The sequence below is a fragment of the Prionailurus viverrinus genome, chromosome C1 (assembly GCF_022837055.1).
Source record: "Prionailurus viverrinus isolate Anna chromosome C1, UM_Priviv_1.0, whole genome shotgun sequence".
Classification (NCBI taxonomy): Eukaryota; Metazoa; Chordata; class Mammalia; order Carnivora; family Felidae; genus Prionailurus; species Prionailurus viverrinus.
Window position 1 is genome coordinate 69,889,317 of NC_062568.1, and position 24,199 is coordinate 69,913,515.

The 24,199-nt window shown below is 39.6% G+C and overlaps 1 protein-coding gene across 2 annotated transcripts in view; it reads left to right on the forward strand.

The window, feature by feature from the left end:
* The window catches only part of CYTIP (cytohesin 1 interacting protein), a 75,109-nt gene that overhangs the window by 21,821 nt on the left and 29,089 nt on the right, over positions 1-24,199 (forward strand). Inside the window, exon 1 of one of the 2 annotated variants that reach the window (XM_047871114.1) lies at positions 20,632-20,872. The exons of the other annotated variant lie outside the window; for it this stretch is intronic. Coding sequence (XP_047727070.1) covers positions 20,699-20,872 — 174 coding nt within the window. The 5' untranslated portion in view covers positions 20,632-20,698. Of the gene's footprint in view, positions 1-20,631; positions 20,873-24,199 lie in introns of those variants that run through there. 2 annotated transcript variants of the gene reach the window in all.

A 24,199-nucleotide genomic window follows, 5' to 3' on the forward strand; every position in this document is an offset into this window, starting at 1 on the left:
AATGCTGTTAAGCAACATCAGCCATTCTCACCACATCCACCCAGATTAAAAGTGAGTCAAAGACAATTAGGTTACTCTGGCAGGAACCGTCACCCCACAAACTGATAATTTTTGACAGTGTCTTTCAGTCCTTGTAGATGCAAACAATGTGTTTCTTCTGCAAATGCTAGGAGATAGACTAAGGTCATTTCCTTTTTTTACCTGTTTTTTACTTTTAAAAGAGAATACAATATTTTTCCTCATTTTACATTCTTTTTCAAAAAAAATTAACAATTTTATTTATTTCTGAGAGACACAGAGAGACAGAGCACGAGTGGTAGAGGGGCAGAGAGAAAGGGAGATACAAAGCAGGCTCCAGGCTCTAAGCCGTCAGCATAGAACCCAACGCAGGGCTCGAACCCACGAACCACGTGATTATGACCTGAGCCAAAGTTGGACACTTAACAATTGAGCCACCCAGGCACACACACACCCCCCCCCCCACCTTATTTTACATTCTTGATCCTTTGCTTGACTTGTTAGGGCTAGATGGGTACTTAAGGATGCTCAGTTCTCATATGTAACCAACCACTGGATTTCATCCAACTCTCTTCCCTAGAAGTCTTGCCTAACTTTGTAAAACTCCAAAAAAAGACACTCCACAAATTCCTTGACAGTACATGCTAATGTTGAATGGCCTTTCTTTTCTGGAAAATGTCACCTCAAGTAGTCATTTGAAGAGTAGTAATAACTGGGTTGCTCTTGTCTGGACATCAAGTCTTGTCCTCTTGTAGTTAATCAACAGACTGATTATCAGGTCAGCCTTTGTGTTTTATCCAATCCGTGTCATTCAACTCTTAGCTTCTTCTTGATTTCTTCTCTGCATCTTCTTCAAATATCCACAACTTATGACTTGTTAAACTTGGGACTTTCTTTGCTTCTATCACTAGTCTCCATATTTAAGTTTTTTTATATGAAGTAAACTGAGTGGGCCAAAGTTTGCTTTTCACCAACCAGTTCAACTCAGGCTCTTCTAGTTAAGAAACTCAGGGACAAGGAAAAGATACTCCTGTGACCAGTTTTTCACAAAGGACATTTTAATCCTCCAATTTGAGTGTTTTCACACGCAGGTGTAACTTACCGTTAAACTGATATAAAAGACCACTCTTACCACCCCTTACCCCGAGTAAATTTGTTTTGGAATGAATTTATCTCTTCTAGTTTATTTAGAATAATGTTTTGTGTTCTTCGGCAAATCTAATACACTGTCTCTACCTAAGTTTCCTTGTGTGTCAAATGTAGCAGAGGAAGGGGATTGTCCCAGGACTTTTTTACTCTAATCATATCTTTTAAATTTTGTGATTCTAGATGAACCTTTAGTGTGGACAGAATGGTGATTAGAAAAGACCGTTGGGTAGAAAGACAAGAATTATAAAGTTGAACAAGATCTGGGTGCAAACAGAACTATCTTCCTCTCTCTGTGAGAGCCTTCCCCTAACTCAGGAAGAGTCTGACTTTTTCCTCCTCCTGCTGCTTTCCTTCTTATTCTTCTTTGTTTCCTGTTTTCCTCCTCTTTCTCCTTATGTTCTGCCTTCTTTTTCTTTCTTTCCATTTTATTCTTCCAGAGGTAAGAAGGCATAATTTTCTAAGCAGCACACTTGGAACATTTTTGGAATGACTACCCCCAAGTTCTTATTCTTACGTAGACTCATATCGAACAAAAACCCTGTGGCAGTGTGCATGTGTGTTTTTTAAACTTTATTATTTGTGTATTAAATTGAGTTTGCATTTCCCAGTTTTCCACCTGAGACAACAAGGGCTTAGCAGAGAGAATATTTATTAGGATGTGAGACCCCTTTCATATGCATAGTATCTTTCTTTCTCATGGAAGAAGGGCATGCTAACCCAGTGTACATAGTTAGTACAATGGGTTTTTATTGTTTTAATATGTTAATCTTGTTTTCCATTGAAATGCCAGTTACCATGATTGAATTTATATTCTATCTCCTTTCCTACCCCACCTCAAATAACCAAGCATAAAAAAGTTTTTTAGTTTATTTAATTTAGCAGAACAGGCAAACAAAACAAAACAAAAACCAGTAGTTCATTCGGTGTTGTTATAACTCAGACTTTTTTCCAGGTACCTGAAGAAAGAATTTATTTTTTCTTTCCTATAATTATGTTTTAGTATTGAGGGTTATTTTTTGTCAGGGTATATTTCTAGCAATTTGGTTAAATGTTGTAAATCAGTCAGAGTCTTTAAAAAATTTGTCCTGCCAAGACTGTGAAATACATTCCTACATATTCATTTTTGAATTGATGGACGGATGACAGGCAGTAAGGCAGCGGGATTGAGCACTGAGCGATTCTTGTGTCAGGCTTCAGAAATCTTAGCAGTCTGATCTGTAGCACATGAAAAGGAGTAGGAAAAGAGCAAAAACCAGAAATATGTATGAGAGTTTGGTTTTCAAACAGAAAATAGCAGCAAAGAACTATTTTTATTAAGAGGAACAGAAAACTAGTAAAACTAGAGAGCTAGAACAATAGATGCCATTATGGGCAAATGAACTGATGGTTTTATATTATATTGAAAAGTTACCTGTCATCTTACGCCATGCCACAATCTTACTGATTAGTTGAAAGATCATAAAAATGATTGAAAGTCTAGTAGCCTGGAGTTATGCGGAAAGAAAAGAAAAAGGCAAAGTAGGTTCTAATGATGATCTTCTGGTAAAAGGTGGTGTGGTTTGGCAGAAGGAGCATTGGTGTGGGAAGTGGAAGCCCCATGCCTTACTCCGCAGCTACTCCAGGGTTCCATGTCTCTCCAGGCAAGTGGCTTCACCTCTTTGGTTCAGATTGTCCCCATCAGTAAAATGAAGGCATTGTATTGAGTTATGTCTAAGGTCCCCCCATCTCAAACTTTATAATGGCTTCTCATCCACCAGGAATACAGGAGAAACGTACAAAGTATATGAAATTAGCCTTGGTGACAAAAAATATACAGTATTTTTCAAGCTAGGGATGAAACAGTCATAAAACCTGGGGCAATTCTATTCAATCTGTGATGTTGGCATTTGGGTGCAATGCTTATCTTCTTTTCCTTCCCTTTACAAAGACCATTGTATCTTGTTTATTCTTAGCGGTTTTCAAAAAAACAGCTGTAAAAAAAAAAGGAATGTAAATAGAAAAATTAATGCCAACTACACTTTCTTCTGGGGAGACCGCTGGTTTCCTCTCAGCCTGCCCTGCTTTTTCTCAAACCTTGTTTGCATGCCAATTTTGTGTTTCTTTGCAAACCTTGTTAGAGTTTTTGTAAAAAAAGTGGAGGAATAAGGAAAAGAAAAAGACAGACAATTACAAAACTATTACTAACAAACTACCAGTAGTTAAAAGCAAAATAACACACAACTGCATTCCTCTCTGTACCTAAATCCTTCAAGCACCCACGGAATTAAGTAAATAATTAACTACTGCTTACCTGGGGAATGACAAAGAGGGCCTCAGGGTTTGGTAAGCAGGGCTAGATGATCTTCAAGATCCCATTTAGTCCAACTGAGAACAAACTGAGGGTTGATGGGGGGCGGGAGGGAGGGGAGGGTGGGTGATGGGTATTGAGGAGGGCACCTTTTGGGATGAGCACTGGGTGTTGTATGTAAACCAATTTGACAATAAATTTCATATATTGAAAAAAAAAAAGATCCCATTTAGTCCATAGTTTTCATGACATGATTCCTGCCTTCAAGGAAATCACATTTAAAAAGTGGAGAAAAAGGGAAATTTACACTAAGCCATGGTGGTTCACTTGAAAATGACAAAAGCCATATTACAGACTAGCGTGTCCCTAAACACTGCCAGCATTTTCAATTACGCTGTTTTTCCTGGGGAGTTCATTGATTTAGATGGTTTGGCTTTCCATTTGCTTGGGAGAGTGAACCATGTTCCAGAAACAAAACCATTAAGCAAAGGATAGCAAACAGCAAGCAAGGGATATAGTGGAGAGTGACAAATCTATAATGATATAACTGATTATTACATTTGAGAGAGAGAGAGAGAGAGAGAGAGAGTACGTGAGGGGGGGAGACGGGCAGAGGGAGGAAGAGAGAGAGAGAGGACCTTAAACAGGTGTCACACTCAGCGCAAAGCCCAATGTGGGGCTCTCAGATTATGACCCAAGCCAAAATCAAGTCGGATGCTCAACTGGCTGAGCCACCCAGGCCCACCCCATTTACTCCTGAACGGAATTTGTATCCTTAGAAAAGTTCAAAGGCGTAAGTTTAGTAACATCATCAGCTAGCAGTTATTGGAAAACAAATCAAAGTTAATTGCCTTGAAGACCGTTGCTCATGTTAGCCCTACATCTTGGACAGAATACTTCAAAAGCATTTATTTTTTAAAAATCTACTTGAGAAACCAGCTAGTAAACCAACTCTCTAGGTCAGTGAAAGGTGGGAGTCAACAACCTGGCAAAAAAAAAAAAAAAAAGAAAGAAAGAAAGAAAAAACCAAAAACAAAAACTACCTTGTTATCCCTGGTTCAGGGAGTAAAAGCTTAAGTTTGTTTTCTGGAGTGAAGAGGAAAGGAAACATCAGTGTGTCAGTGTGTAACACGTACGGGATTTTTTTTTTTTTTTTTTTTTTTTGCCAGGTGTATGAGTGAGACAAGTGTTTCGCACAAACTTTGCCCCTATGATTGCTGTTATTGAGGGAGATGAAATGCAGCAGCATGAGAAAGACCTAGGGAATATTAACAATCTGCTTACAGGGAGCGAAAGCGTTGTCCTACACACTGATTAGGGCGTTGAATATCATATCATAGATAGGAGCGACAGATCGATACAATCTGGCTTTTCCTTCATTCACTTTCTTAGCTTGTGGCTAGGAGCCAGTGATATATTTTCCTGTCTTTGTTCCTCACTCCACACGTGCTCCGGGAAGCAGCAGTTATGCTTTCCTTTCTTTGCTTAGCCACGCTCAGCGCTTCTCTGAGGTCCTAGCGAGAATTTTAATCAGTCCTGGCCAGTAATTACTGTCTCTCTCCAGATGCATCTCTTCTACAGACTTCATTTTTATGCTTCTCCAGTGTTGCCGAGGAGGGTGGTCCCGAAATCCTCCGCGGTACAGAGCCTGTCGGCTGAAGTTGAACCACCAGCAGGGAAGACGTGAAATGCTTCCTTTTCTCTTTCCACAAAATGACATATTTTTCCTTCCTCTTCTCTTTCCTGTAAAGTGGTGACATCTTTTTCTGACACTGCTAACCTACAACAGGTATTTCGGTGGTGACATACACTTGAGAGTTTCCCCTCCGTGACCCCAAGAATATTTAATAGTTTAGCCCTTCTACTCTGCATTTTTTCTACTTGGTCAAAACAAAACCAATCGGTTAGGGACAGTGGCCATTTTACCAATGGCCTTAAGGGGCATCCTTAAGCGTGCCAGTTGTTCCTCTATCACGCTCCTGAGTGCCCTGTCAAACAAGCCTATGGAATAGCTTGAAGTAAAATTCTTAATTTCAGTAATTTTCATCGGCTCTGACTCCCCCCATGTCACTCCAGAAACCTCCATGTGACATCCAGTCAAGTGAGTTATCTGCTCCAAGAATCTTGTTTACTCACTTGATATCTATCCATTCGATTTTTACTAAACCAATATGTGGTTTAAGCCCATGAGGGGGATAAATATATATAAAATGAGGTTCTCAACCAAATAGTAGGAGGATGACGATTCACATAAGTGACTAGAATATATGGTGATGTGTCAAGGGCTGTGTGAATGAGGCAGATACTAAATTTTATAGGAGTTTAGCGGTAGTGAGATAGGCTGGCTGCTATCATCAGGGAATACTTCACCGAGGAGGTAGGACATGAGCTTAGCTCTTAACAGTGGAGGAAGTTTCAACAAATAGAAATGAGGGGGAGGTTTTAGGAAGAGGGGACAGTTAAAATTATTTAATGTTTATTTATTTTTGAAAGAGAGAGCCAGAGCACGAGTGGGGCAGAGGGAGGGGGAGACATGGGATATGACGCAGGTTGCAGGCTCTGAGCTATCAACACAGAGCCCGATGCTGGGCTCAGATTCACAAACTGTGAGATCACGACCTGAGCCAAAGTTGGATGCTCGACGGACTGAGCCACCCAGACACAGGAAGAGGGGAGAGTTTAAACAAAGATGCTGAGGTATGACAACGCTAGGTATATTCTCAGGAGGAAGGCTTTCACACCGTGGGGACTCTAAATTTATTTGGATTAAAAGCTAAGATTGGAAAATTAGGTAAGAATTAGATTCTGACTGATTTTTAATGCCAGGCTAAGAAGTGTAAACTTTATTCAGTAGGCCTGAGGTATGACACAGTCAGACAGGAATAGTTGGGTTGGGGGAGACTGTACGTAGGGAGATAAGTTGCCTACCATTTTGTTGTGTTGTAGGCTGCTGGACCCAGGGCCCGAGCTTGGAAGAGGCAGGTAGGTGGTCAGATGTTAGACGTTAAGACATTCTAGAGGCAGAAGTGATAAAACATGAGGTTCAATCAAGTAGAAAAAGAGAAGTCTGAAACAAAGTGAGAGGCTGCATTCTGCCCTACAGGACTGGCTAGGTGAGTCTAATTTATAAAGTGTGTACATCTCAAAGCACTGAGGGGTCTATGCTGGGAGAAAGGAGCCCTAATTATACTTCTTCAATTCTGATGCATATCTTTTCCACAGTTTACATTTCTGATATTAGGATGCTTCTTACCGTCTATGGGTACATTTAACGTGGAAGTTTTCCTTGAAAAGTATAGTATTTCAATGGCAGTTGATGGCACTTTACCAGCACAGAAATAAAGTATAAAATGTATATTATTACCGTATTAAGTTTTCCTTTCAAACTACCAAATTATTTCACACTCATTACAATTAAGCCAAACAATCCAGAAAACATAAATTACACATGGATATTGAAAACACAGTAACTATTATTCATCAAATGCCTACATTGCCCAGAGTAAAGAACCACCAGGAGAATAAATCAACTGCCAGAGCTCTGGGCAGGTTATGAATGCATTCATCAAATGCTTACTGAGCAGCTCTTATGAGAAAGTCACTCTTCCAAGTGCTAGCTGGAAGGATACAGAGATGAATGAGGAAAGAATTCTATCCTGGGGAGGGGGGGTGGAGAGGTGAGCTCACGACTTATTAAGGGAGAGGAGGAAATGTGATTCATCATAAGAGAGATCCCCAAAAATGTGTTTTGGATGCTCATATCTGCTTGGGGACATCGGGCAACGCTTCGTGAAAGATAGGGTATTTAAGTCAGGCCTGGGAGGATGGGTTGGATTTCTACAGATAGAGCTGGTGTAGGTAGATTCAGGTGAACACTGTGTTGTGAACAAAGGTAAGAAGTTGGAAAAAATCATGTGTATAGAAGGAACACAGCAGTCCAGGGTGGCTGGCGGGCCAATATGAGTAAACAGTATGAGTAATAATGGTTTCAGGAAGCATTTAATGAACAATACTAGGTTCTGTGTACTCTTGTGTTTTCCTTGGTGATGTGCAGTATAACTAGTCCCATTTTATAGGTGAGGACAATAGCACACAGATCCGTTCAGTAACTTGCCCAGGGGCCTAAGAGCTCAAGCCGAAAGGTTGGCCTTACTCCTTTCATAAGCAGTGTACGTGTAAGGTCACACACAGGGATACACAGCTGTGAAAGGGTCCTGGACACAGGCCGAGGAAGGGGCCACAAACTATGTGAAGGACTCGGAAGCTTACTCTGTAGCTGATGTGATGGCATCCCTGGGTTTGAAATGCTACGTTCTCACTGCTATGGTGTATATAATGGAAGTGGACCAAAGTGGTTTTTAGAAATATGGTACCAGAAGAGTGTAGGTTGTGCATCAAATTCTAGCATCCTCTAGGGAACTTTAAAACCCTTAGATTCTTGTAAGACTACAATCTCATAGATCTTTTTTCCATTTCCTATGTCATTTATTTTGATCCACATAATGATGTGGCATTTCCCCCGGCATTGAGTCCATGGAGAAACGTACCCCAAATTGTCACTGACTTTGCCAAAGCCCTCAGGCTGGTAGGTGGCAGAGCTGGGGAAGGAAACAAGATCTTCTGGAGCCTAAGTCATTGCTACTGTCCTTATTTGGTCCTCACTTACTTTTATCTTAACAATTTCCTCTGCAATCAGAGGTGCAAATAGGCATATATATATATATATATATATATATATATATATGTATGTATAGTAATTGATAGGCTTGCTCAACACTGGAAATCAGTACTCTTAAGTAGATCATATCCTTGCTCAACAAGAGATGTGGACCACTTTCTGGCTGACACTGGCAGGACCATATGATCAGGTGTTCGTCCAGAGAGGCAGTAGTTCCTGTATTTTTCCATCAGTGGGGAGGGAAAAACCCTAGCTGGCTGCCTCCGGAAACTTAGTGTCCGGACTTCTTGGCAATTTCCCAAGGCTTTTGTTTTGGGAACTAGGCCAGCTGTCTACCTATCTTAGGTTAGATCATTCATTTCACGACCTTCTCCCCAGCCCCATCCAGGTGATTAGTAAAAAAGAATGATCAGTGCTTGGCTAAAGAGAAAGTATCATTGTTTCCAAATTCAGCATAATTCCTTGTCGTGAATTTGTGTATAAAATGTCAATACTTGTCACTTCACAGACCTTTCGCTGTGTTCTGAATCAGCACCCAGATCAAGGAGGGGCTGAATAACCACCTGCTCTTGAGATTGACCACATTCCACTTTTAATATTGTTATACTTTCTTTAAATATAAGGAAGAATGGATGTGTATGCGTTTCCTAGGGCTGCCATGAGAAGTTACCACAAACTTAGCGGCTTAACTCAGAGTTTTTTTTTTTTCTCTCACAGTTCTAGAAATTAGAAGTTTGAAATCAAGGTGTCATCAGGGCCATGTGTCCTCTGAGACTCTGGGTAGAATCCTTCCTTCTCTCTTCACAGCTTCTGGTGGTGCCCTTTCATCCCTGGTGTCCCTTGACTTGCACCCACAAAGCTTAGCAATCCAAAATCTGTCTCTGCTACGTTGTGTGATTCCTATGTGTCTCCCTTCAATATGATGTTTTCCTCTTATAAGGACACGGGTAAAAATACTGGATTGGGGCCTACCCTAAATCTTCATCTTAACTTGATTACGTATGCAAAGACACTCTAATAAATAAGGTCACAGGTACCAAGGGTTAGGACTTCAACATTATTTTGGGGGGGGGGGAACACAGTTCAGTCCCTGTGGTACTCTTCCTTTTATTTTGATTTAATTATGTACAAATCATACCACTGTGTCTAGATTGTAAATTTCTTAGGGGAATGAACTGAGCTACAGTAGAGGAAATAATTGGTCCCTCTTTAGTAAATCCATATTGTTTTTTAGATTTTTTTTTTTTTAATTTTTTTTAACGTTTATTTACTATTGAGAGACAGAAAGAGACAGAGCATGAACATGGGAGAGGCAGAGAGAGGAGGAGACACAGAATCCAAAGCAGGGTCCAGGCTCTGAGCTGTGCCCGGGCACAGAGCCCGACACGGGGCTTGAACTCACAAGCCACGAGATCATGACCTGAGCTGAAGTCGGACGCTTAACCAACTGACCCAGCCAGGTGCCCCTTGAATTATTGTTTCAATTGCTATCATTCTGAGAGACTTTTTTCCCTATATGTCTGGATTCTGATCTCCATGAGGGCAAGGTCCTATCTGGTTCATCTTTATGTCCCCATAGTGTTAGAGCAGTTTTGGGGAAGCAATATTGCACAGTGGTTAATGTTGTTATCATTGGAAATGTCTGCTGTGGATTTTAATCCTGACTGTCCTGGATATTCGTTGTGTAAGGTTAGGCAAGTATGTGAGCTTCATCTGAAAAATAATGATAAATATAATATTATTCTTATGATTTTTATGAGAATAAACACTTTAGACATTGCCGAGATGTTACTATGATTATATACTCAGTAAATGCTTGTAGGATCAAAGGATACCAAGTAGTCTACTTATAGTTCTGCCGTAAAATTACTCTGTCTCTTCAGTGAGACTTACATTTTCTAGGGCTTAGTTGTTGTTTTTGTTGTTGTTGTTGTTGTTGTTGTTACCCCAAAATTAAGGGAGTTAGATGAGATGACTCTTAAGTTCCTTCCAGTCTAACATTCGGTAAATTCAGCTAGTATTTTCTTATTACTTCAAGGATATATATGTTTCTTCAGTTGTATATTTAGTTGATTCTATATTGAAGATTCTAACTGTGGATTTACCAAAGAAGGATGCATCTTCATTGATTTGTCTCCTGTGCTTACTACCTTGTACAGTATCTGTCTGACTTTATTATTTCAATTAAATAATAGGAAAAATTTATAGATGCCCATTTTAGCCAGCTCTGTTCATAACTTTATGGACACATGGAAATGACTAATATACTGTCCTTCCCTGTATTACATTTGGATCTCAGAGAAATTAAGATTTCATGTCTTTCCTTCTTTTTGTAAGTAGACAGGGATGGAAGTAAAATAGAGAATTCTGATATTCTAAGAGTTACCTTATTGTTCTTCTGTATTTCCTTCTGATGCACACGTATACACACACACCCCATCTCTCTAGACTCTAAAAGCAAAAATGGAGAAGGTGAAGTACACTCCAGTAAGTTGCTTCCTGCTAGCCTTTGTCTGCTGCCTCTCTTGCTATTGTCAAAAACAAGTCCCTTACAGGTAGTAAGGTCAATCCAGGCAGCTCCAGGTGTTCAGTAGATTGGAGAGCTGTCTACTTAGGAAACTCCAAGGTGAACACTCCCTCCCAGAGTTGTTCTGCTTGGACTGGCTTATTTAACACCTTTATCCATTCAGTTAGGAATAGTTTGGGCCTCTCCAAGAGGCAATATTTGAGCTGAACTTTGAAGAGACAGAGGACAAGCCACCTGAAGATGGTGGGGAGAGCACTGTTTTGGGCATAGAGAAAAGTGAGTGCAAGAAGCCCTGAGGAGGAACTGCTTTCCGTTGGAGGGTCAGAAGAAAGGCCAGTGTAACCAGGGTGTGGTATGATATGAGGTCATAGGATCTACCAGAATATACACAACCTCAAAGGGCAGGCTAAGGAGTTTGGATTTTAATCAAAGGCCAGGAGGAAATTACCTACCTAGCAAGTAGGTATTTTAGTCTTCCAAGTAGTATGCAAAATTCCAGTCCCAGACAGGCTTCTTGCTTTCTAAGAAGCTCCCTTCTACAGTTCTGAAACCCTTCCCCATTCTGTGGGGTGGCACTGCCTGCAGCCCCTGGGCGAGTTAAGAAAAAGCTGAGTACTGAGGGTGATGCAAGGTGTTCACTGAGGGAAAAGGAAGGAACACTGTCACTTGTTTACCTTGAATTTTGATGAAAGATCTGGGTTTTGAAATGGAGCTATGCGTGTGTGGTGGGGAAGGGGATGGGTAATAGAAGACTAATGAGAACTGAACTTGGCAGTTCTGCCACTTAGGAGGGGGTTTCAATAGGACGAACCGGTGCCCTTTACTTGCATAAAAATCAGAGGCTTGTGATTGTGTTCCTCTCCTTTACTACACTATGTTGTGGGGAGTCCAGCGGTCCTTCCTGAGGAAGAAGTTTAGCTGGTTGACAGAAAATGATAAAGAAATACGAAAGAATTCCCTAAATGGGTGCAAAATATCCCATTAAAGAAAGCAAAATCGTAGGCTGTGAACAAACACCACACATCCAATAATTCTCATCACTAAGCTTAAACAGGTATGGTGACCTTGAAAATGCTAAGATATTATTATCAACAAAAGGTGACCTTGAAAATGCTAAGATATTATTATCAACAAAAGGTGATGGTCTTTTTAACATTCTCTGTGAATTGTTGGTATTTTTTAAGTTGACCAACTAGTATAGGAATGCATATTTGTTATTAAAGGTTCAAAACACATAGACTAAATTTTGTAGGGCTTCTTTCACACCCCTCCTCCCTTGCACCCACAGCACCTTCTCCAGCAGTAACCAGTATTCACAGGTTGGCATATGTTTGTGCACATCTACATAAATGATCTTTTTTTAAGGAACAAACATGGGATCCTATTATGCACATTATTCTTTTCTCTTGCTTTATTTCCCTTAAAGATCTTTATGCGTGTACATATTTATTTTGTATTTTCTAATGGGTGCAGAATATTCCTTGGAATTATCATCAGTTACTTAGACACTGCCCAATATATATACATTTAAAACTCCAATTTTTCATAATTACAAACAATGCCACAAGAAACATTTTTGTACTGTTTTCTGCATGTGTTAAGAGTACCTCTGTATGGTAAATTCTTAGTAGAATTCCTGGTATGTATATTTTGATTTCAATACTGTCAAATTATTAATAAAGCTTTATTGATTTCTATTCCTAAAAGTTCTAAGAGTCCACTTAACTGTAACTTTACCAGTACTAGGTATTATCCATTCTTATTTTTTGTTTATCTGGTGGGTAAAATTAGTGTCTATTGTTTCAAGTTTTACTTTCCTGATTGCTAACATGTTTGAATATCCTTTAATAAATGTGTTGATGCCTTGTATTTCTTCTGTAATCAATTGTGCATCACAAATAATTTCTTGATATCTGCCATTTAGCTTTGACCTATGTTCATTATAGTTTTCATTGGACATAAATTTTTAATCTTTATGTTGCTAATGCTGTCTGGACTTTTATATTGTTAGGAAAACCATTCCCAACCTGATCTTACTATAATATTCTATATTTTCCACTACTATTTCATATATGTAAATTTTTTTTCTTACATTTAACTTTTTAAACCATCCGGAATTTATTATTCATTGTAATAAAATACTATCACTTAATTTTTTTCCACATGGGTAGCAACCACATTTATTGAAGAGTCTATTCTTTTCCTGATGAAATTAATTGCTTTAATGATATAATACCTGAATATGCATGGATATGTTTGGGATTCTCTATCCATTTGACAATATTCTATTTGTTAATATTCTTTTTATTGACCTATTCTATTTGATGGTGTTAACTCCTATGATATTTTTTGATACTCAGGTACGATAGTTTTCTCAATTCCCATACTTACCTACCACTATTATTTTCAAATTCTTCTCAGCTAGTCTTGTGTACTTTCTTGTTCAGATGAGTGTAAGAACGTATATAAAATGCTATAAACAAACAAGCTAACAAAACCCCTGGGGATTTTGATGTGTAGTACATTGAATACTTTAGGAAATTTACAGATATCTTTATAAGAAGGACTTTTCTCATATAGGAACATGGTATTTCTTTTCCTTAGTCTGGATTTTATAATGTTCTTCGTAAAATCTTAAACATGCTAGGTTCATTCCTATTTTATGGTTTTTGGCTCTTTTGATAATGTTTCTCTCCCCCGTTATTTCAGTTCTTTTCATCCATTGCTGCAGTATGATAAATTCGTTTCTCTTTATATGGTATCCTTTGAAACTCACACTTAAGAAAACCGTCTACTGAGTCTGCTTTTCAGTGGCTTGTAGATTGTCACGGATATTCTAGTTATGCAACCATATCACCAATAAAGATTACAGTTTCTCTCTCTCTCTCTCTCTTGCACACACACTCATCTATGTATACACACACATGTATATATTATCTATTTATAAATATTTTATCTTCTTGCCCACATGCTTAAGGTCCTATTCTTTGACTTAAATGGATCTGAATGAACTCATTTCAGTGAATTACCCCTATGTTCAAATGGAAACCACATACTTTACTGAAGTAATTTTTATTAGGTGTAGCTGATACTTTTCACCTATTTTATGGTTGTTAGAATAAAAAACAATACATATTTTGACCTTTATGTTTAAACGTGTTGGTCATATCCCAAATGCTTTACTAATGAAGCAACTTTAAAAGAAAAAAAATAGGGGCACCTGGGTGGCGCAGACGGTTAAGCGTCCGACTTCAGCCAGGTCACGATCTCGCGGTCCGGGAGTTTGAGACCCGCGTCAGGCTCTGGGCTGATGGCTCAGAGCCTGGAGCCTGTTTCCGGTTCTGTGTGTCCCTCTCTCTCTGCCCCTCCCCTGTTCATGCTCTGTCTCTCTCTGTCCCAAAAATAAATAAGCGTTGAAAAAAAAAATTTTTTTTTAAAGAAAAAAAATAGCTACTTTTTTTTAAGATAATAATCCTCAAGCAAGGAAAATATTCTGGTAATTAGGTGGCCAATTTATTTCTCTTAGAGACTTTATATTTCTGAGAAAGGCATCTTCATATCAGAGAATGACTTCTTTAGGATGAAAATGTACTTCAGTTTGCTTAAAGCATCTTCACCTTTCTCTTAATAAATTCATGGGGAAAAAAGTAGTTTAAAACCTTTTTTCAGCAAATCCAGAATTAGGGATCCTTGGGCTACTGATCACTCGTTACTTTGTGTTCATGCTTAAAGAGTCTTTACTATTGTTACAGGAGCAACGGCACCAACAGACAGACAGACCCCAGTCAGGCAGGCCTCCCATAGAGAAAGTGCCCTTCTCCAAAAAGGTTGGAAGGGCCTTGTTCTGATTGGTCAATACTGACAGGCAATTCGGGAAGCTCATTGGTGTGGTTTGGAGCCGGGGTCTCCCATTTTAAGGCTGGCTTGTATATAAGGCTGCATTGTGGCCCCTTTCTGGTTCTGTCCCGGAGAGAAACAGTTTCACAGGAGTAGGCAACAGAAAGCGCTTCAGGTACACAACGTTTTTCATTTGGGGCTTGTCCCCACGAACCCTAACTATCTCACTGTTGGTGTTTTTCCCTCCAAAAGAGAGCCATGTCTGTGAATACCGGGAAACTCATTTGCGGACTGACACTTTCTTAACGAGTGACTTAACAGGCTATTATTTTTCACACAGTATGTGTTGTGATTCTTTTCTCTGTTCTGTAAGCCTGTAGCTTTCGTTTTTTAAGCCAAGGAAACCATGTGGTATGAGGAGGAACACAGTACAAAGCAAATAAAGATGGAGATACTGTGGTTCAAGTCAGGGCTGGAAATTCCAGAAGCTGGCACACCTTTCTCCTCTGGGTAACTCAAGGATCTTCTTACATTCTGAGGAGTACAGTCTCAAAAGTATTGTAGGGGAGTGCCTGGGTGGCTCAGTTGGTTGAGCTCGGACTTTTGCTTTCAGCTCGGGTCATGGTCCCGGAGTCCTGGGATCCAGCCTTGCGTTGGGCTCTGCGCTGAGTGTGGAGCCTGCTTGAGAGTCTTTCTCTCTTTTTCTGCCCCTCCCTCCCTTGAATGCGCGCACACGTGCTCTGTCTCGTGCGCACTCTCTCTCAAATTAAATAAATAACTAAAATAAGTAAAATAATTTGTAGAGACTGTGTCCTGAAGACTTAAGTCCTTCGTACCTACAGAGCATTTTGTATAGATGTATTGACATACCCACAAAGATCCGGGGTAAAACCTACACACATACGTATCACATCAAAGTGGCCCACATACAACTTTATACCTTTAACATGGACCTTCTTAGAGACCCATCTTTGGCATATTCCCATCATGCTCAGAGCACGCTCCCTAAACCTGAAGTAGGTAAAATGATGTAAATATTTTTTTTTAAAAAGCAGTTAATTATGTTTCTATGCAATAAATGCACAAAATGAAGGCACAAAGATAATCTGTTTTTACATTTGAAATAAGGCTTGAAATTATCTTACTGAATGGATTCATGAACACCTGATCTAGATAATCTGTTTAGGACCCCAGATGAATTCAGCAGCTAAATCTCTTAGGTGGCACTATAGTCTACCCATAGCTTCATGACTGGTTGGATTAAGCTTTAATAGGTCAGAAAATTTCCTTGTACTTGTAATAAAACATAGTGGATATGATCTATTGTTAACTATTATTTATATTATATTTAAAGTCTTACGTGTGTGTGTGTGTGTGTGTGTGTGTGGTTTTAAATAAGTACGTCACAACTTGAAGCTAATATTTGGTTTGTATCCACATTAGGGTTTCTAATATAGGGACTTCATGATCTCTGTTTCTATTATTTCCCTTTCCTCAGCTTGTTATTTTTCAGAGCCAGCCCTGATTGTCGTTTACCTTTTTCTGAAGAAGGAGAATTCCCTTTAAGGAACTCTCTCAGAATCCCAGGGACCCACACAGAGTTTTTGAGGAAGATAGAGACACCCATCCACCCAGTCCAATCACACAAATAGGTGAGAAATAGGATAAGCCAGTTGTCACTGTTAGTCAGCTCTCAGATATGAGAGTAGCCCTACCAAATTAAATTTACCTTACATAAACTCAAACATAAAAGACTCAAATATTGTCTGTGTGACTATAACCTGTGTCTATGTCAGTGCAAGTAGCCAAATAAGGGCTTCCTGTGTAAATGAAGGCAAAATGCAAAAATAAAACAAATAAGCAAAACCAAACACCAAACCAAAACAAAACCCTATGGTTTTCCAGGAAGCAAATAAAGACTTCTTGTGCAAATAAAGGCAAACAGCCAAAATAAAATAAACCCAACAACTGTCTTAAAACCTGAAGGACACAAAGGAATTCTTGGGTTTTTCTTTTTTCTTTTCTTTTCTTTCTTTCTTTCTTTCTTTCTTTCTTCCTTTGAGCAGCCATTTCCTTCTGTCCCATATCTACTCTAATGAATAGATGAATTAGGGGTAATGGAAACCCGGAAATTCCTGACGTTGGCTCTGACAGTGTTTTGCAAGCATTGCAAAATGGTACAGGACAACAAGGGTTTTCACATGTACTCTGGCCTTTAGACTGCTCATCCTTGCTGCATATATGAGCATTTGGTAGTAGATAAGGCATTTCATAGAGAATTAAAGTAATTTCCTTTGAAGTTTTTCCTTTTGAATTCTTATTACTTAAAATTCAATAGTAATACTCTACTTTGAACCAAGCGCTATGCATGGACTATTTTATCTGTTCTTCCCTACAAATTTTTATTTTAGATATGTAAAAACTGTGGTTTAGAGAGCGTATTAGTCAGCTTGGACCAATACTGTAATAACAAATACCACAGACCGGGTGGCTTAAACAGTAGAAATGTATTACAGTTCTAGAGGGTGGAAAGTCAAAGATCAAGGTGCCCATAGATTGGGTTCCTGGTGAGAGCTCTCTTTCCTCTCTTTCTGGCTTGCAGACGGCTACCGCCTCCCTATGTTTTCACATGGCAGAGAGACAAGAGAGCAAGCTAGCAGGCACCAGCTCTCTGATGTCTTTTCGTATCAAGACATCAATTCTATTGGATCATGATTCCACCCTAGGACTTCACTTAATTTTAATTACCTCCTTAATTATAGGTCCTGTTTCCAAACACGGGGGTTTGGAGCTTCAGCATATGAGTATAGTGGGGCACAATTCAGTCCACAGCAGAAAGAATAAATGACTTTTCCAAGGTCAAACGCTACTTGTAGGGCCAGGATTTGAATCCAAAAAGTTAAGCAATGAAACCGCCGTTGTTAACCTTCTTATAGCTGTCTATGAGTTTAATGGGTGTTATGGAATTGGCCAAGTTTGCCTTCTAGACCCTCCTGCCTTTCTCTGTTCCGTCCTCTAGGTATATACCCTTCTCAGAGGCCTCTATCACATCTTGCCCATGTTCCAGCTCCTCAGGGTTCAATTCATTTGTACTAAAACTTAACTCAATCCACGAGTATTTGCATATTTATGAAAAAATGCCTCAAATAAGAATGCCCCCCCATAATGGGATGTTAGGTTTCTGAGTAGACGACAGACATATATATATATTTAAGCTTATTTATTTTGAGAGAGAGAAAGAGATAGATGAGAGAGAGAGAGAAATGGGGGAGGGAAAGAAGGAGAGAGGAAGGGAGGGAACATGAGTGGGGGAGGGACAGAGAGCACAGAGCCTGATGCAGAGTTCCAGCTCCATGAGATCCTGACCTGAGCTGAAACCAAAATTCAGGTAGTTAAATGACTGAGACACCCGGGCGCTCCATGACAAACATATTTTAAAAGAGCTTCTTTCTTTTTGGGGCGCCTGGGTGGCGCAGTCGGTTAAGCGTCCGACTTCAGCCAGGTCACGATCTCGCGGTCCGTGAGTTTGAGCCCCGTGTCGGGCTCTGGGCTGATGGCTCAGAGCCTGGAGCCTGTTTCCGATTCTGTGTCTCCCTCTCTCTCTGCCCCTCGCCCGTTCATGCTCTGTCTCTCTCTGTCCCAAAAATAAATAAATGTTGAAAAAAAAAATTAAAAAAAAAAAAGAGATTCTTTCTGCATCTCTCAGATTTCTCTTTACGTAAGATTGTGGCTCTTTGGACTATGGGTCCATAATACAAGAATTTTCTACCAGTTTAGTTTTTCTTCTTTGGTGCTTTAGATGAATATGAATTCATTTTTGTTAAATATCTACTTCCCTCCCCTTTTTGTTAACAAACATTGCTTGAATGCTTTCTATACATAGGACACGAGTATACATTTAAAGATACAAATTGGCTCTTACTTTCCAGGTGTAATCTAAGTATCATATGTTAAGTTCAAAAGAAAGATCTGAAAAAAATGATATGACATTTCAGAGAATAACGTTAGATAAGAACTGGACTTTTTAAAAGTTTTATTTTATTTTATTTTGTGGACAATGAGGCAATTTTGAAATCTTTTGAGTAGGTAGATACATTGATCTGATTTATTTTCTGAATCAGCTTTATAAAATAAAGGGGAGGATGAAGAGGAAGAGAGTTCGGAATAGTGTAATTATTCTGAGGCAAATTCTATAGAACAAATAAATTGTAAATAGTAGAACACCTTTGTGAATCAAGGGTTTGAGGCTTGAAGTCATATTTGTATGAAAATATTAGTATTTCTCCACATTTTATCACAAAGGCTACTTTTGATGGAGGATGTTATTAAAAATATTTAATAACTGGTATGACACAAGACTTTGACAATCAGAGAAAGGAACTGGCCAATCAAAATAGGCCAGGTCCTAAATATATAATTAACAAGTCTGACCAATCTGGTATATACTGACTGAATGTCAGCTCTGCCTTTGTCTCTGGTTGCACAGCAATGGATCTTACGATTTGAAAGATTCTCCTTCTTAAACAAATGTCATAAAATAAGTAAAGCTTTTTTTTCTAATTTCTTAATTTAATAATAAACTTCTATAATTTATATTAGCTAAGGTCAGCATAACAAATTGAATTGATACAATTTTGGCATCCATCTGTAATGCTTGGTTGTCATTTTGCTATATGGCCTTATATCAGGCAAGTGTATAATTTCCATTTGGCATTTTGAAATATGAAAATATTTACTTAACTTTATAAAATTCTGAGGGGGCAGGTGCACTGCTGTCCTCAATTAACAGTGTTGATTTAAGTCATGTACCTCATAGCCTGGAGATGTTTTAAAATCTCTCTCTCTCTCTCTCTCTCTCACACACACACACACACACACACACACATACACACACACACATACACACACACACACACCACATAAATGTCTTCATAACTGACACATTCTTTAGTTGTCAAAGTCTCTACCAGTCTCTTTTGTTTTACACATTTATGTTATATTATTTTACCTATCTGGGCCCTGAAGGCAAATGCAGTTGTAATCCCTGATTTAGATATTTTTGTGTTTTTAGAAACATCGTTTTGTTCAAGATTTTACCCTTTATACTTGGCAGCTTCTGTTCGGCCTGGATTTACCTTGACCTCCATTTTAGTTCAAAACTTTCTAACTCCTTTACGTCCTACTATTGACCTTCACAATTATTTTGAAAATCACAGTTGACTTTTTCTAGTAGGGAAAACTTCTTTTTTTGGTTTTTGTTTTGATCCTTTTCTCTACTTACATCCCCGCTCCTCCTCTGAAACCAGTTCTCTCAAAACTACAGGTCTCAAACCCCCACCAAAAAAAGTATCTGTGATCTTGAGTACTTCATGATGGCGTCCTTGACCCATATTCATGCCCGGACCAACAAGAAACATTCTTGCGCCACCTTGGTTTGCCTGATAACTTCCTGTTCTTTCCATTATTCCCCGAGGACCACAGGCTGATGCTGCAGCAAAGTCTAGTCTAAGAGAGGGTCAACTTTGAGCTCTGAACGTGCCGGTCTTCTCCTCCCATTGTTCCTTGTAAGATGATGGATAATTTTAGTCAGGACAAAGTAGTAGAAGGGCAACCGGAAGAATGCCGAATGGTTATCCAAGTGGCAGATATAATGCCTTTTTGATGAACATTAATGAGCTAGGGTGTACTTTGGGGAAAGTACATTACAAGGACTTTGTAAGAGAACATTATGACTGGACCCTGTAATTCTTGCTTATATCCACAAGAACTGAATGTGTGCGTATCTTGACTTTGACATTGAACTGCCCATATTAAGTAGGAGAATGGGTGGGTAACAAATGGCAGAACTTGGGGAAATATTTCTTTCTTCCTTTTAAAACAAGGCAGGTGGTTTTTTGAACACGACTTGCCACAGCTCATAAAAGCATAAGAGTTCTGGTTTTTTGAAAGAGAAAATAATAAGTTGATTTTTTTTAACGGTAAAAGTATTGTTTCTCCCAGGGGCTTAAAGAAAAAAAAGCATTGAGAAATGGGAGTGAACTGCAAGATAGGGTTTGTGTAACAAGTACCTAAAACCACAGAAGTCACGTGGGCTCTTTCTGCTTTGCTACTTTTGATTACTTGTCAGAGGGTTAGAGTTTTAGCTTCCCCCATCCTGCAAGGCCACTCAACCATGTGCTAGCTGGAGTAATCTTTATTCACAATGTCTTTACAAAGGCTCCTGCAACAGAACAGCAATGGCAATCTGGTGGACTACTGTGCTGGTCCATCTTATAACCCTGACTCCACACTCACAGGCAGCTTCCGAATGGATGATAATAGAAGGATTCAAATGCTGGCAGACACAGTGGCCACTTTGCCTCGGGGAAGAAAGCAGGTATGATTACTGTTTTGTACTTTGAGAGTTTTCCTGTTCTCTTGGGAGCAGAGTGATATGTTTATCTGACTTTGCACTGAACTTGTACTTTAGAGGCTTGGAATTAGTCACTAAGAGTATGGGGGAGGACGCAGCTAAGAAGCCCAGGTTGCTCATGGACTAGTCCAAAAGATTTAAGACCATAATAAAATATTGTTTGCAAGGCCAAACTTAAAAGAAGATTGTTTTCCTCATTTGAAGAGGTGTTCAGGTAAAATGAAAATCGTTAAGTGCATCAAACTTAGAGAGTGCATGCAGATGTGGCCCGTTTGAGAATCATTGATCTTTTCCCCCTGTATGTGTCCCATTGATTCTATGCCTCCCAGCCTCACTCCGTGATAGTCATTTTCAATGGAATGAGAGTACCTTTTCTCCAGGACAGCGTTTGTTGACTAAATTGTTTTCGTTGCGGGGGCAGAGGTACATACCTAATGCCATTGGGGATGAAGGCTTTTACTGGATAAATTGGCAGATTGAGAACCAGCTCAGCTATTTACTAGCGGGTGGGACCTTGGGCAAGCCACTTGCCTAAGACTTCGTTTTCTTTTCTCTGTAATGGAGATAATAATAGAACCACCCTAAGGAGCTCTTCTTTGGCGTAAGTGAAGAAAATGTGCCGTGCCTGACACAGCGCCTGACGTGAGGTTGGTGCTCAACCATCATGTTATCATTTTTATTTTTATGGTAAGGGATTTCCCTAGAGATGAAAAGTCACTTAGGAAAATCCATGTCCAGCTGAGTTTATTTTTCGTTTCTTTGATTCTACAATTTCCAATTTTTAAAATAATTTTTTAACCATGGCACCTCTTCAGGTTTTAGTTATATAACTTGTTATCATGCTCCAAGTGCATATCTGAATTTAGAACTGGGATTGCTTTAAAGCATGAATTTTTGCCCTTCAATCCTCCATGTACATCATGTGCTCCTCTTAAGCCTTCTAATTTCAGGATTAGAGAGTTAGAGCATAGTGGGCGAGTCATGATCTTTTCTCAGCAATGTATACAGCTGATTCCTCGTTATTTTTCACAATGAAGATAAAGGCATAATTTGCCATGGTTGGGATTTTTGATCTTCGTTTAATGCGAAAGTGCTTCTATGACATTAAGTTTAATCCAATGATGAACATTTCTGTCAATTTACTGCCTGTCTGAAAATAAAGCAGCTATAGGAAGCACCAAGGTCTTTATTCAGGTTTCAGATATGGAGCAGCTTGTAGAAGGTACAGAGATGAAAAGAACGCATTTCCTGGCCTTTTAGGGGTAACAATTCAGTAGGCAGAACAAAATAGGCATTACACAACATAAATGCTCTAATTCAAGGACATGTCTTTTTTTTTAAAAATTTTTTTTTTTTTCAATGTTTATTTATTTTTGGGACAGAGAGAGACAGAGCATGAACGGGGGAGGGGCCGAGAGAGAGGGAGACACAGAATCGGAAACAGGCTCCAGGTTCTGAGCCATCGGCCCAGAGCCTGATGCGGGGCTCGAACTCACGGACTGCGAGATCGTGACCTGGCTGAAGTCGGACGCTTAACCGACTGCGCCACCCAGGCGCCCCAAGGACATGTCTTTTAATATAACCTTGAAGGATAGGATGTTCCAGTTCTGAACGGTATTCCAGAGCAAGGGAATAATTAATGCCAAGGCACAGATCTCGGGGCCTTTAGGGCACGTTGAGGTAACAGCACATTATTATGTCTGGAGGACCCAATAAGTGTCTGTTGAAGGGGAGTGGAGACCTTGGTGCTGGGCTCCTTTACGCTTGATCTTAGCGTAAGGGCCGAGAAGCCGGCGGGCTGCTTTACTAAACACTTACCCTGAGGAAGCAGTGATTTGACCAACACAGGTAGCCACTGGGCATGTCTGAGCAGTAGAGGGTTTTAGGAGCCTCACTCTAGAAACATGGTGAGTACATGGGTAGAGACTAGCAATGAGGGACCAACTTTTATAGTAGTTGGAGAAAAAGGAAATGGACAGAATGGAGAGGAGACCCGGAGACTTGGCTGTGAAAGGCAGTGAAAACAGAGGAGTCACATCTGGTCTTAAACTCGAGGGAAGATAGCTTCCACTAAAAAGAAGGCAGTCAGTACGAGGTTACTGGAAGGAGATAAGGAGAGGGATTTGGGCACACAAAACACATGCATTGTGCATAGGTATATAACCTATATACACACAAATGCCCACATTCTCACACCGACGAATCTATCTGATGTTCTCATCTTTTTAGGCCCCGTCTTCTCCCTTTTCTCCTATTCTCCCCCATAGCAAACTCCTATTCAAACAGTGTTTTCTTCCTGTTGTGAGAATGACTTTAAGGAAAAAAAGAAGGCAAAACAAAAACTCTCTTCTGCATGATACTTATGATTCTGTACAGTTAGCATCAATGAGACTTGATGCAAGTTTATCCCAACATTTCAGGCTTTTCCAAATGGATGTTCATTTCCTTTAAGTGGTTTGTAGAGAATAATCACCCATTTGGCACTCCCTGAATCGCAGGCAACAAGATCCCTGTGAGGCAACCACATGAGCAGGTGTTTTTCTGCCCACTGTTATTTTCAACACTTTCAGGGCTGACGTCAACAGTTCATACTTCTCGTTATTGTTGGCTTTGGTTTCTGCAAAGCTGTATCTGGTGAGCATGTAGTTTCAGATTAATCTTCGGAAGCATTTGGGTGTTTACACTTGGAATTGCTTAAAAATAGATTTCTGTGTGTACCTATTATCTCAATACCTTTATTTGTAGGAGGCGACAGACATCTCAGTACAGCTTCTACTTCTGAACATATTTTTGGGGGGTAAAAATCCCTGTAATGGAAAACAGTGTGGGAAGGAGACGGGAAGAAATAAAGATAGGCTTTATAAATGTGGTGATAACAAAGGAGTAGTGATTGGGCCGCTCTGGGCCGCTCCCTCAAGGGTAGTAGGTTGCAGTTGGAAGGCAGTTTAAGAACCAGGGACCTGACAAATGGGTTAGAAACTGGAATGTGCCTCACTGCTACCACAGGTTGTCTTTGCCTGACGTTCTCCAGGTTATTGAATTATTACTCAGTAGGCAACTTCAGAAAGGGTGAATTCACTTAAAAGTTCTGATCCGGAATTTTGTGCTAAACTCTGTAACGTGTCTATTTCTGGGATGGGTTCTGCCTTGCAGAAGCTTTCACATGATTTCTGTCTGTTCACCCATCTGTGACCCCGAACTCCCAAGTTTCTAACTGCAACAAGGTATCTTGATCATTAAATGAATACTTTTAGGTAGAACACTGTGTTAATTTCACTACGAAATAATTGG